The sequence below is a fragment of the Mandrillus leucophaeus genome, unplaced genomic scaffold (assembly GCF_000951045.1).
Source record: "Mandrillus leucophaeus isolate KB7577 unplaced genomic scaffold, Mleu.le_1.0 Scaffold8, whole genome shotgun sequence".
NCBI classification, from domain to species: domain Eukaryota; kingdom Metazoa; phylum Chordata; class Mammalia; order Primates; family Cercopithecidae; genus Mandrillus; species Mandrillus leucophaeus.
In genome coordinates this window covers 1,836,164-1,848,144 of record NW_012108696.1, presented here as the reverse complement: position 1 = coordinate 1,848,144, position 11,981 = coordinate 1,836,164, and the positions used below count along the sequence as shown (strand labels likewise).

The 11,981-nt window shown below is 61.2% G+C and overlaps 2 protein-coding genes across 2 annotated transcripts in view; one reads left to right on the top strand and one right to left on the bottom strand.

Annotated features, from left to right (window-relative positions):
- Positions 1-1,350: 1,350 nt before the first annotated feature.
- Positions 1,351-8,003, top strand: SH3GL1 (SH3-domain GRB2-like 1). The gene is made up of 10 exons (XM_011967363.1): positions 1,351-1,413; positions 2,085-2,154; positions 2,999-3,142; positions 4,308-4,441; positions 4,644-4,802; positions 5,019-5,122; positions 5,764-5,888; positions 6,122-6,178; positions 6,712-7,873; positions 7,918-8,003. The coding sequence occupies exons 1-9, from the start codon at positions 1,405-1,407 to the stop codon at positions 6,906-6,908; spliced, it is 999 nt and encodes a 332-aa protein (XP_011822753.1). The 5' UTR covers positions 1,351-1,404; the 3' UTR covers positions 6,909-7,873; positions 7,918-8,003.
- A 454-nt stretch (positions 8,004-8,457) lies between these two features.
- Positions 8,458-11,981, bottom strand: part of MPND (MPN domain containing) — a 25,805-nt gene continuing 22,281 nt past the window's right edge. The window contains exons 6-10 of the mRNA XM_011967465.1: positions 11,042-11,210; positions 10,876-10,946; positions 10,292-10,381; positions 9,291-9,383; positions 8,458-8,627 (exon numbers count right to left, since the gene is read on the bottom strand). Coding sequence (XP_011822855.1) covers positions 8,541-8,627; positions 9,291-9,383; positions 10,292-10,381; positions 10,876-10,946; positions 11,042-11,210 — 510 coding nt within the window. The 3' untranslated portion in view covers positions 8,458-8,540. The remainder of the gene's footprint in view (positions 8,628-9,290; positions 9,384-10,291; positions 10,382-10,875; positions 10,947-11,041; positions 11,211-11,981) is intronic.

The window sequence follows — 11,981 nt, the reverse complement described above, 5'->3', positions numbered from 1 at the left end:
CCTGACTGCCCTGCTGGACACCCCCCAGCCCCACACAGCCAACGCAATGTGGCACCGCAGGGACACTCATGACATCGCTTGGCGACATCTTGTGACAGCTCAGGGCAGGCAAGCACCAACCGGACCTGGAGAGCACCGTGGTTGCCTGGTCCAGGGGCACAGGCCATGGCCCGTGTCAATAGTCACCAGCCCACGGCACACAACACCTCCCTCTCCTGCCCAGGCCGTGTGTGCACATCTTCACACAAGTGATCAGACCCGGGACGTTAAAGTTGCCGATGACTTCAGAGATGGCACACCCTGTGACACTTGGCCCCCAGAGGGCAGGGCCAAGCGTGTGACCTCAGGCAGCCTCCCTCTGGGAGCCTCCATTTCTGGCAGGGCCCGGCAGCCACTCGGCTCTTCATGAAGTGCTGTGTGCTGGGAAGGTCCTCACACTATCCCTCTCGCTCTGTTCGCATTCCTTGGCGCCAGGCACACATGGGGTGCCCGGGGTGAAGAAAGCAGCGCCTGTGCACCGACAGCGGTGCTGGGGTTCAGGGGCTCCTGCTATGTTCCATGGGACATTTCAGGGCTGTTCTTCGCATCCCAGGCGCTGTCAGAGGGAGTGGTTTGGGAGTTCAGTGCCTGCTTCTGCCTTCTCACTACACGAGGAAAGAGATTCTGTAAGTGCCTGTCATTGTCATCGCTTTCACTGTAGCTGAGAGCCATGAGGACTGAGGTGTGCCAGGCCTGTATCGACTGCCTTGTGAAACTCAGTGTCCACATGGGGCAGGGGCCAGGCTGTCCCATCCTGAGACACGGGCACCAGAGCACAGGAGAGTGGTAGCCTCCCTGCCCAGCCGCCTGCACCTCTGCTCCTGTCAGCTCCTGCTGCCTCTCCCCACCGAGCTGGCAGGATTTTTTTTTTTTAAGTAGACCCCAAATACTCAAGGATGGGGGCAAATCCCCACATTGCTCTCTGTGGAGATGTTTGTGTCGGCGCTTCTGGAAGCAGTGTCTTCTGAGCCATGTGTTCCCAGGCTGAGGTTCTGGACTCCACCGTGGCCGAGATGGGGCCTACTGTGGCGGGGTCCCCAGTGGGCATGTGAGTGGCAGTCAGGACACACACAGGCGGGCAGGCTACCCCCACCCTCACCCTCCCTGTCCTGCAGGCCCGTCCTGCTCCACAGGCAGTGTGTGGCCCTGGGGTGCCCACGGCAGTGCCCGAGGTATGTGTCCTGATCACTTGGCCTACTGCCTCTGGCTGTGGATGCCATGTGGCTGGAAGGCCACCCAGGGCCTCCTGTGCTCTTCTTTCTCCTCCCCCTGGGCTCACAGCGTTTCACCTCTTCTGCCCTCTAGCTGGTCAGTGAGAAGGTCGGAGGGGCCGAGGGGACCAAGCTGGACGATGACTTCAAAGAGATGGAGAAGGTGAGGAAGAAACTGCATGCTCTGTGTGGTGGCGGCGCGGCCGGGGCCTGACCTCTGCAGGGCATAGTGGAGGCGGCCAACCCTGATGGGCCTGGGTCTGGACTCATGGGGCCCTGCAGGCGTGGAGAGCTGGGGTGGTGTGGGGGCATCATCCGCTGGACTTGACAGGCACCAGCTCTCTCCCCTGCCCTGGGCAGGCAGCTGTGGGGACATGGCTGAGCTGAAGACATGGAGAGGGGGTTGGGGGGTCCTGGTATGGGCTCCTACGGCAGGAGGTGGTGCAGCAGTGGGGGCCTTGTGTGCCTTGGGCCCCCAGTGGCTGTGGAGTCTTTTTTTTTTTTTTTTTTTTTGAGACGGAGTCTTGCTCTGTCGCCCAGGCTGGGGTGCAGTGGCCGGATCTCAACTCACTGCAAGCTCCACCTCCCGGGTTTACGCCATTCTCCTGCCTCAGCCTCCCGAGTAGCTGGGACTACAGGCACCTGCCACCTCGCCTGGCTAGTTTTTTGTATTTTTTAGTAGAGACGGGGTTTCACCGTGTTAGCCAGGATGGTCTCGATCTCCTGACCTCATGATCCACCCGTCTCGGCCTCCCAAAGTGCTGGGATTACAGGCTTGAGCCACCGCACCCGGCCTGGCTGTGGAATCTTATATGCTGCTTCTCTCCACAGAAGGTGGATGTCACCAGCAAGGCGGTGACAGAAGTGCTGGCCAGGACCATCGAGTACCTGCAGCCCAACCCAGGTGGGTGCTCTAGCCACTGCCAGGGCCTGCCCCAGGCCCTCTGGCCTCTGTCAGTCAGAGGGAACGTAGGGGATGACAGAACCACCAGGCTCATGGGTGGCAGGCTTCAGGCACAGCTGGATTCAGGGGTGCAGAGACCATCCTTGGCGCCACATGCTGCCTTTCCACCTCAGCTAGCAGCTCAGTCCCCCTGTTGGCTTCACTCTCATGCCGACTGGTTCCTCGAGGCTGTCCCAGCCTTAAACCCCTCTTCCAGCCAGCAGTCCTGGCAGGGAGCCTCTCCCCCAACTCACTTGTGGGACCTATTTGTATTGGCCGCCCCCTCACCCAGTGCCCCTGGGATGGGTCTCCCTGGCCGAGAGACGGACCTTTCCCCAAGGAAAACCCAAACACTGGCTCCATAGGAGGCCAAAGACAGTGGGTAGATGCACACCCAGCAGCGTCCACTCAGGCCCTGCCAGGAGCAGGCAGCAGAAGGGCCACGGCTCCTCACCTACCCCGGGAGCCTTGGCCTCACCACCTCCTACTGCATATCACTGCTGTGCCTCCTCCCTGGGACCCCCCAGATGAGAGGTATAGCCACATTCCAAGAGGAGCAGCCCTTGGAAGGAGGATGTGTTGCCCCCTGAGGAGCTTGGTCACCTCTCCACCCGCTGCCAGTTCCTTCGAGGCTAGCGGGGGAGCAGGGAAGGGACCCTCTGGGGATTCCACTGTGCTTTGTGTGGCCTGGACTGTCCACAGGCACGGGAGGCAAAGGTGTGGCAGGGGATGTGGGGGCTGCAGCCTGCCAGGGCGGAGGAGTGCAGGCCTCGCAGCCCACACCTACCTGGCCATCCTATCCCAGCCTCGCGGGCTAAGCTGACCATGCTCAACACGGTGTCCAAGATCCGGGGCCAGGTGAAGAACCCCGGCTACCCACAGTCGGAGGGGCTCCTGGGCGAGTGCATGATCCGCCACGGGAAGGAGCTGGGCGGCGAGTCCAACTTTGGTGAGTGGTGCTCTCTGGAAGCCACGCCCACCCTCCCTGGAGGCCACGCCTCAACACAGGCAGGGCAGGTGCAGGTCCAGGTCCAGCCGATGGGGCCCCTTCCTGTAGCTCCAGACCTTCCCCAGCTCAAGCCAGCTGGTTCCCCAGAGTCTGGATGCACCCCCGCCAGCATCTATCCTTCCACCACCTTCAGCCTGTTAAGGGCAAACCTAGGCCCTTTTAGGAGCGTGGGGAGGGGGCTGGTTTAACATCCAGTATTGATTGGGATTTTAGGATCCTTTGTTTTGTTCTGAGTTCCAATTTCCAGGCCCTTGGCCTGGAGTGTGGGGGCTGTTAGAAGTTGGGATGGGGCTGAGTGCAGTGACTCACGCCTGTAATCCCAACACTCTGGGAGGCCGAGGCAGGTGGATCACCTGAGGTTGGAAATTCAAGACCAGCCTGACCAATATAGAGAAACCCCACCCTGCCTCTACTAAAAAAACATATATATATATATATATAAAAAAGATATAATTAGTTGGGTGTGGTAGCGCATGCCTGTAACTCCAGCTACTCAGGAGGCTGAGGCAGGAGAATCACTTGAACCCAGGAGGTGGAGGTTGCAGTAGCCCAGATTGTACCATTGCACTCCAGCCTGGGCGATAAGAGCTAAACTCCATCTAAAAGAAAAAAAAAGGCTGGGCGTGGTGGCTCACACCTGTAATCCCAGAACTTTGGGAGGCCGAGGCGAGTGGATCACGAGGTCAGGAGTTGGAGGCCAGCCTGGTCAATATGGTGAAACCTCGTCTCTACTAAAAATACAAAAATTAGCTGGGTGTGGTGGCGCACACCTGTAATCCCACCTACTCAGGAGGCTGAGACAGGAGAATCACTTGAACCTGGGAGGCAGAGGTTTTAGTGAGCAGAGATCGCGCCACTGCACCCCAGCCTGGGCGACAGCGAAACTTCGTCTCAAAAAAAGACGTTGGAAAGGATCCGGGTGTGGTGGTGCACGCCTGTGGCCCCAGCTACTTGGGAGGCTGAGGTGCCAGCATGGCTTGAGCCCAGTTCGAGGCTGCAGTGAGCTGGGACAGCACCACTGTGTTCCAGCCTGCGAAACCCTGTTTCAAAAACAAAGGCTGAGGAGTGTCTTGGTCCAGTGGTCTTAGGCCCGGCTTCTCCACAGGCGACGCATTGCTGGATGCCGGCGAATCCATGAAGCGCCTGGCAGAGGTGAAGGACTCCCTGGACATAGAGGTCAAGCAGAACTTCATTGACCCCCTCCAGAACCTGTGTGAGAAAGACCTGAAGGAGATCCAGGTGCTGCTGCTGCACCAGCCCGGGGCCTATCCCTTCCCCCTGCTGGATGGGGCAGCCCCATTCCTGCCACCCTTGGCACTGCCCTCTGGGTCTCACTCGGGCAGGTGGGATCCCCAGTGGTGCAGGGACAGTGGGTCAGGGCCATGCATGGGGCAGGTCTCTGGCTGCTGCTGGCCTGACCCATGTGCCCCACTATCTCCAGCACCACCTGAAGAAGCTGGAGGGCCGCCGCCTGGACTTTGACTACAAGAAGAAGCGGCAGGGCAAGATCCCTGATGAGGAGCTACGCCAGGCACTGGAGAAGTTCGAGGAGTCCAAGGAGGTGGCAGAAACCAGCATGCACAACCTCCTGGAGACCGACGTGAGTAGCTGGGGCTGCCACGTCCTGACAAGCCCCATGCCCTTGGGAGGCCGGAGGCGGCAGTGACCTGGCCTCTGCAGCAGGGGAGGTTGAGGGTACAGGCCCCAGTCCCCTGTCCCCTTTCGGCCCCCTTGCCTCCTGTGGCTTCACCTCGTGAGTCAGGGAAGGCACAAGACAGTGGTGCTGGCAGGAGCCCCTGAGCCGTTGTCCCCACAGATCGAGCAGGTGAGTCAGCTCTCGGCCCTGGTGGACGCACAGCTGGACTACCACCGGCAGGCCGTGCAGATCCTGGATGAGCTGGCCGAGAAGCTCAAGCGCAGGTGAGCCTGGGCTGCCATGGGCCTCTGCCAGCGCGTGTGGGCAGCACACCTCACTCTGGGGTGAGCGCATGGCCTGGCAGAGCAGCATCCTGGATTCTTCCTGGGGACCGAGTGGAATGGCCTGGGGGGCCACAAGGTTGGAGGAGGAGGAGCCGGGGCTGTGAGAACTCTGAGTCAACACGCAGCCCTGCCCCAGATGCAGGCCCTGGCGACTCCTAACCACGTGCCTGTTCCTTCCCTGGCTGCACTTTCTGCTGCCACAGGAACACCCAGGCTCCCTTCCCTGAACACAGAGGCCAGACCTGCTTTGGGGGCCTAGGCATGTGTCGGGCACCAGCTGTGGTAGGGAATGGGGGGTGGAGGTGGGGGATGCGACTGGGGGCGTTGTAGGTAGAGGCCGTGGCAGGACCCAGCTGCTTGGCAGTCTCTGAGATGGCTCCAAGGTGGGGGTCCAGGCTGGAGGCCCTCTGGGTAGACATCCCAGTCTAGCTGTGTCCCAGGGTCCATGTGTCACGACCCCACTGACAGCCTCTTCCTGCAGTCCCAGGCTAGGTTACTAGGCAGCAGCATAAATACAAGGGTGGGGCTGCCTCAGCCGTGACACTCACGGGCTTAGGCCACTCACACCTCTCCCTTCACAGGATGCGGGAAGCTTCGTCACGCCCCAGGCGGGAGTATAAGCCCAAGCCCCGGGAGCCCTTTGACCTCGGAGAGCCTGAGCAGTCCAACGGGGGCTTCCCCTGCACCACAGCCCCCAAGATCGCAGGTAACCGGACATGGAGCCATCTTCTGGAGGCACATGTCAGCGGGTGGGAGTGGCCGAGGGCTGGCCTCGTCCTGGCTCTCTTGAGTGCCAGACCCCAGACCCCTGGCTGCAGCTCTCAGCCCTACTCCATCTGGACCACCAAGGCAGATGGGAAGGGCTGATCCCAGTCCTCCGCAGAAGGGGCCCTGCCCGATGGTCTTAAGCCCACAACCTCCTCGTTTTGCTTGTTTTAGCTTCGTCGTCTTTCCGATCTTCTGACAAGCCTATCCGAACCCCTAGCCGGAGCATGCGTGAGTGTTCCCAGGCCTGCCTTGACCTCAGTGCTGCCTTCTCGGCCATTCGGGGAGGGTGTTTCTCCTCCTCCTCTGTCCATCTCAAGCAGGGAGGAGCCAGGCTCGGACAGCAGCGGGGGGCACAGGCCCCACAGCCTGCGAGACGCCACCCCTCTGGGTCTCAGCCTCATTGTGTGAATGAGGGATTGCCAAAGGCACTAGCCCAGTTCTAGGCTATGTGGTGGCTGCAAGGGCTGAGGGCATCTGGTCATTTCTTGTCACCACTGCAGCACTGGGTGTCCCCAGCACCTCCCAGGAGTAGCTTTGGTGACCACTTACCAAGCTTCTCCCATCCTCCCTCCTGGGTGGCAGTAGAGGCCAGACCCCAGAAGAAATGGCAGGGGCAGGGGGTGGCCCAGGCAGTGCGGAGGGAGGCCTCTGCCCACCCACAGGCTCCAGGTCACAGCAGCTCTGAGACCCCAGACTGGGAGGGGTGAGGTGTAGCAGCCCCAGCCCTAGGCACCATCCCCACAGCCTGCTTCCTCCCCCAGTGCCCCTGGACCAGCCAAGCTGCAAGGCGCTATACGACTTCGAGCCGGAGAATGACGGGGAGCTGGGCTTCCGTGAGGGCGACGTCATCACACTGACCAACCAGATTGACGAGAACTGGTACGAGGGCATGCTGGACGGCCAGTCGGGCTTCTTTCCACTCAGCTATGTGGAGGTGCTTGTGCCCTTGCCGCAGTGACTCGCCGGCGCCCCCGCCCCACCCCTCCGTCCACACTGGCTGGCACCCTTTGCTGGGTCTCCTGCATTCCACGGAGCCCCTGCTGCCAGGGCAGTGTCTGAGCCTGCTGGCGCCACTTGGGCCCCGGCCCTCGAGGTACTCCCTTAGCAGGGCCCCACACTTGGGTGAGGGGGTTTGTCTGGGTGGGTGGGGATGCCTGTTTACACTAGCGCTGACCCCCAACCGTGACGGCTCCCTTCCCCACTCCATGGCGCCGGCCTCCTCCCCGCTTCCCAACTCCTCGCCCAGCTGGCCCAGGCGGGGCAACACTAAGGTGCTCTCAGAAACACTAATGTTCCTCCAGGGCAGCCCCCACCTCCATCCTGACCCCACGGGGGCCCGGCCCACTGCCTACCCTCGAGTCCCACAGCCTTAACAGGATGGGATCGAGCATCCCCGTGGGGTGGCTCAGAGACAGGACCCTGGTTTTAAATCCCCTCCCAGCCTGGTGCTGGCGATGGGCCCTGGCCCACTGCACTTCCGCCTCATACATGCACTCCTTCTCCCCAAGGCCAGGGCAGAGGGCCTCACCGCCTCCCCGGCCTGCTGTCAGCTTACAGCCTGGGGACAGAGGCCAGCTGGGATCTGCCAGAGGACAGAGAACATGGTCTCCTGCAGGGCCCTGCCTCCCAAGCCCCACCCTTACAAAGCCAAGTACCTTTTCAGCTTTTTAACTGCCCCCAGCCAGGCCCATGGAGGCCTGTGTCACTCTGGCACGAGCTGCCATCACCAGCCACCCACACACCCCCCCGGCACACCTCGCACGGGACCACAGCCCCAGCCGCAGCTGCGCTACCAAGGGCCAAGCACAAAGGCTCCAGTGAGCGAGTTCCAGTCCCTGGTGGCCAGGCCTCCCCTTGCCAAGCCACTGCCACCCCATCCTGTGGGAAGTGGCCCCGGCCATCTCCTCTAGACCAACACAGGCAGCCCCAGGGTCCCCAGACCCCTGCCCAGATCAGCAGGTCTGTAGCCCCAACATCTGCTTCCTGTTGCCCAATCCAAAATCGATGAAATGGGGGCTCCTCTGAGCTGGGCCACATTCACATTCCCCTCCCCCTGTGGCCCAGTGAAGCCTCTGGACCCCAGGCTCTGCCCTGCACCCCCTCGTCAGAAGTACATGAGGGGCACAGACACCTGGCAGAGGTGAGCACACAGCCTTGGGCATGGTCCAGGGCAAACTGAAATGTACACCTGAATTTTGTAAACAGAAGTATTAAATGTCTCTTTCTACAGCCCCTTGCCTCATCTTGGTGCAGGGGTGGGCATGCCACCCACCGCCTTCCCGAGGGGCAGGCTCCCCATGGCCACACACACCCCAGGAGGTCCCCCTGGCACCCCAGGTGCTCAAGGCAGGTGGGATAGGGCTTGAGGCTTTTGTGCCAGTTCCCAGGTGCAGGGGCTGAGGGGTGCCCTGGAGTTTAATGCCCTGCCCTGTAAGTGAGGAAGCAGGGGTGATGGTACCAGCCTGGGCACCCAGCCACCCTCACCCCAGCCTTGGGGAGACCAGCGTGGCTGGCTGCTGCTTCCATTTCTTTATTACCTGAGCCCATCCGGACCCTCCAGACAACTGGAGCCCACCCTGCCCTGGGAGGCTCAGCTCCCCTGCTTAAGGATGCCGCACACCTGCTCCAGAACGTGGCACAAGCTCTGGTCCTTGGGCGTCCTGCTGGCCAAGGAGATCTGAAACAAGGGGGCTGGGCCTCAGGCTGCACCCAGGGGTCCTAGCCAGCCCTGTACCTCACAGTCTACTGTCCAAGTCCAGCATCCTGAGTGAGCCCCCCTGAGACCAAGGCATAGGGCTGGGGTCCCGCAGCACAGCCTGCTGCTTACCCAGTGGGGCGGTATGTAACCGGAGGGCCTGGCTCCCGGGGGCAGTGGTGCTGTGTGGAGGGGTGGAGCTTTCTTGCACGCTCCCGATCCTGCCCCCACCTCAGCCCCTCCCTGCCTGGGTCCCAGACACCCATGGGGATACCACAGCCTCCAGAGCTAGCCGAGAGCTGAGCAGAATGAGCCCCTTTCTATGCCAGGTGGAGGGAGACCAGGAACTACTACCCTGAGACACTCAGGGGTGGCCAGGACCCTGGGCCCTCTGCAGGGGAAACACTCCCAAACCTGCTGCTGGGACCTCATCCAGCACTGCAGGAGCTTAAAGCTCCACAGTCCAATCAAACCTGGCCTGCACCCTGCTGGGGTGGCTGCGGGGTGACCAGGGTCAGGAGCACTCTGCCAGCTGGGCTGTCCTGGGCCGCTGAGGCCCACAGGGCTCACTGCTGCCACCTTTCAGGCTGCCCGGGGGCCCCTCCTGGAGCTTCGTTAGGAGGTCTGCAGGGACTTGGGGCTCACCTTAAGCTTGTCGAGGTAGGTGTGCTCCTGGCTCCAGGGTTCCTGGAGCCTCACGAGGTCAGGGGCACCCTTGTAGAACTCCACCAGCAGCATCTACAGGACAGGGGAGCATGGACTCCCAGACTCCCTCCCAGCCAGAGGTGCACCAGCCCCTCTCCTGGGGCTCCAGTCTCAGGCAGCCCCGAGACATGACCCCAGTCACTAAGAAAGCAACCACAGAGATCGGGGAGGCAGCAGCGTTGCCCAGGTGGCTGCCACGAGAGGTCCACCTGGACCTGCACCCACTGAGCCCAGCTCTCCAGAACCACGCAGGCCTGAAATGGCCCCCTGGTTCGGCCTCATCCCCAGCAGCAACACCTGTGAGGTCACAGGTTTGATGAACTAGTTTGGGTTTTGTTGGGTTTTTTCCTTGAGATGGAGTCTCACTCTGTGGCCCAGACGGGTACAGTGGTGCGATCTCGGCTCACTGCAACCTCCACCTCCCGGGGTCAAGAGATTCTCCTGCCTCAGCTTCCCAGGTAGCTGGGACTATAGGCACCCGCCACCACTCCTGGGCTAGCTTTTCTATCTTGGTAGAGACAGGGTTTCGCCATGTTGGCTAGACTAGTCTCTCCACCTCAGCCTCCCAAAGTGCTGGGATTACAGCCGTGAGCCACTATGTCTGGCTTAGTTTAGTGTTTTTAAATGCACGTTGAACACATAATTGTTAAGTGTTCATCCAGGTACCACCCAAAGTCCCTGGGGTTTCTCCACTGGACAGCCTGGCAGAAGAGGCCAGCGCCTTGGAGAATAGCAGGTGGGGAGGTGAGGGAGAGCAGAAGTTGGGGCCCTGGCAAGGGCCTGGGACTCTGTCCTGAGTGATGGAAGAAGCCCTGACCCAGGCCCCCAAGGTGCCACCAGCCATAGCTTCCCAAGCCCACCAGTGGGAAGCAGACCAGCCCATCTTGTGTGCCCAGCTGCGCACTGCCAGCCCCCGCCTGCCCACCCCGCAGCGAGCTCACCATCTCGTGAAGGATGTCATTGGTCAGGAAGCTGTCCTGGACGTAGGCCATCTCCACGTCCATGGGGATGCCATAGTCACTGGGCCTTTGCTGGCAGGGACACAGACCAGTCAGAGAAGCCTCACTAGCCCCCAGCCCATAGCAGCTGGGGACAACGGGTGCCTGGGCTGGGAATGGGAGAGTGCACACCTCGGCCCAGCTCTGCACCGGGATCGGCACCTGGCGGTGGGACTAGGGAGGCGGGGTAGCATCCTCCCTCCGGGAGAGGCCCCGAAGAGAGCCAGGGCCCTGAAATGACTTCCCAGGGCTGACCTCTGACTTCAGGGCAGGCTTGGGGAGTGAAGCCAGGCTGGGTCAGGAAGGGAGCCCTCTTTGTGCCAAGCAGCCAGCTACCCATGGAGGTCCCCCGCCCAAGCCCTCACCAAAGCCTCGGCAGGGCAGCAGTCATGTCCCCATTTCAGAGACAGAGAAACTGGGGCCCCAACTCTCCAGTGGAGCCCAGAACCAGGGGCCCCTGCCTAGTTGTGACCCAAATGCCCCAGTGTCCCTGGGCCCCCCAGGCTCTCCCAGCAGCCCCCACCTACCTCAGGAGGAGGCATCACCCAGAAAGGTGAGATCTTGGACTCGGGGCCTGGGTTGCCAGAGTAGTAAGGGGCTGGCAGAGAAGAGGGAGAGAGGGGCTGGGCCTGGGAGGCTCGGCTGGCCCAGCATCCCCCCTCCTTGCTTCCCCCACCGCCCCATCTGGCATACAGCAGAGCAGGGCGAGGCAGGGCTGGAAGCCGTTGCTGGAGCCCTGCAGCCGCAGCTGGTAGTCCATCTGTGCATCGATGTCTTGCAGAGACGGCAGCGCCGGGCTGTGCGGGTGGCTGTGGTACCAGCCCACCAGGGACAGGCCCCGCAGGAACAGGCTCTGGTAGACCTGGGGACAGAGGCGCAGCTCAGGGGGCACAGGGACCTGAATGGCTCTAGTGAGCTCATGCGGCCGGCCAGCCCTGAATAAAGTCCTGCTGTGTATCAGGCCTGGGGACACAGTGATGACCAAGACAGGCCCTGCCCCCACCACCACTGAGTCCAGTGGGAGCTGGAGAGACAGCCAACAAGTACATCTGTTAATATAAAAGGCGCACCCTGCCGCAAAGCCGGGACACGGAAGTCGTTTTGTTAACTGCTGTAGCCCAGCTTACGGAATAACGGTCACCACACAGTGAGCACTCAACAAATAGTTAAAAATAGGCTGGACATGGTGGCTCACGCCTGTAACCCCAGCGCTTTGGAAGGCTGAGATAGGCAGATCACTTGAGGTCAGGAGTTTGAGACCAGCCTGGCAAACATGGAGAAACCCTTTCTCTACTAAAAATACAAAAATTAGCCAGGTGTGGTGGCACGTGTCTGTACTCCCAGCTACTGTGGAGGCTGAGGCAGGAGGATCTCTTGAACCTGGGCAGTTGGCGCTGCAGTGAGCCGTGATTACGCCACTGAAGTCCAGCCTGGGCAACAGAGCAAGATCGTGTCTCAAAAAAAGGAAAAGGCCGGGCGCGGTGGCTCACGCCTGTAATCCCAGCACTTTGGGAGGCCGAGACGGGCGGATCACGAGGTCAGGAGATCAAAACCATCCTGGCTAACACAGTGAAACCCCGTCTCTACTAAAAAATACAAAAAACTAGCCAGGCGAGGTGGTGGGCGCCTGTAG

Bases quoted from the DNA above. Each gene is read 5' to 3' on its own strand.
- SH3GL1 (XM_011967363.1), top strand. The intron at 3,143-4,307 runs GTGAGTGGTGCT...GCTTCTCCACAG, and splicing joins GGGCGGCGAGTCCAACTTTG to GCGACGCATTGCTGGATGCC. The intron at 5,123-5,763 runs GTGAGCCTGGGC...CTCCCTTCACAG, and splicing joins GCCGAGAAGCTCAAGCGCAG to GATGCGGGAAGCTTCGTCAC.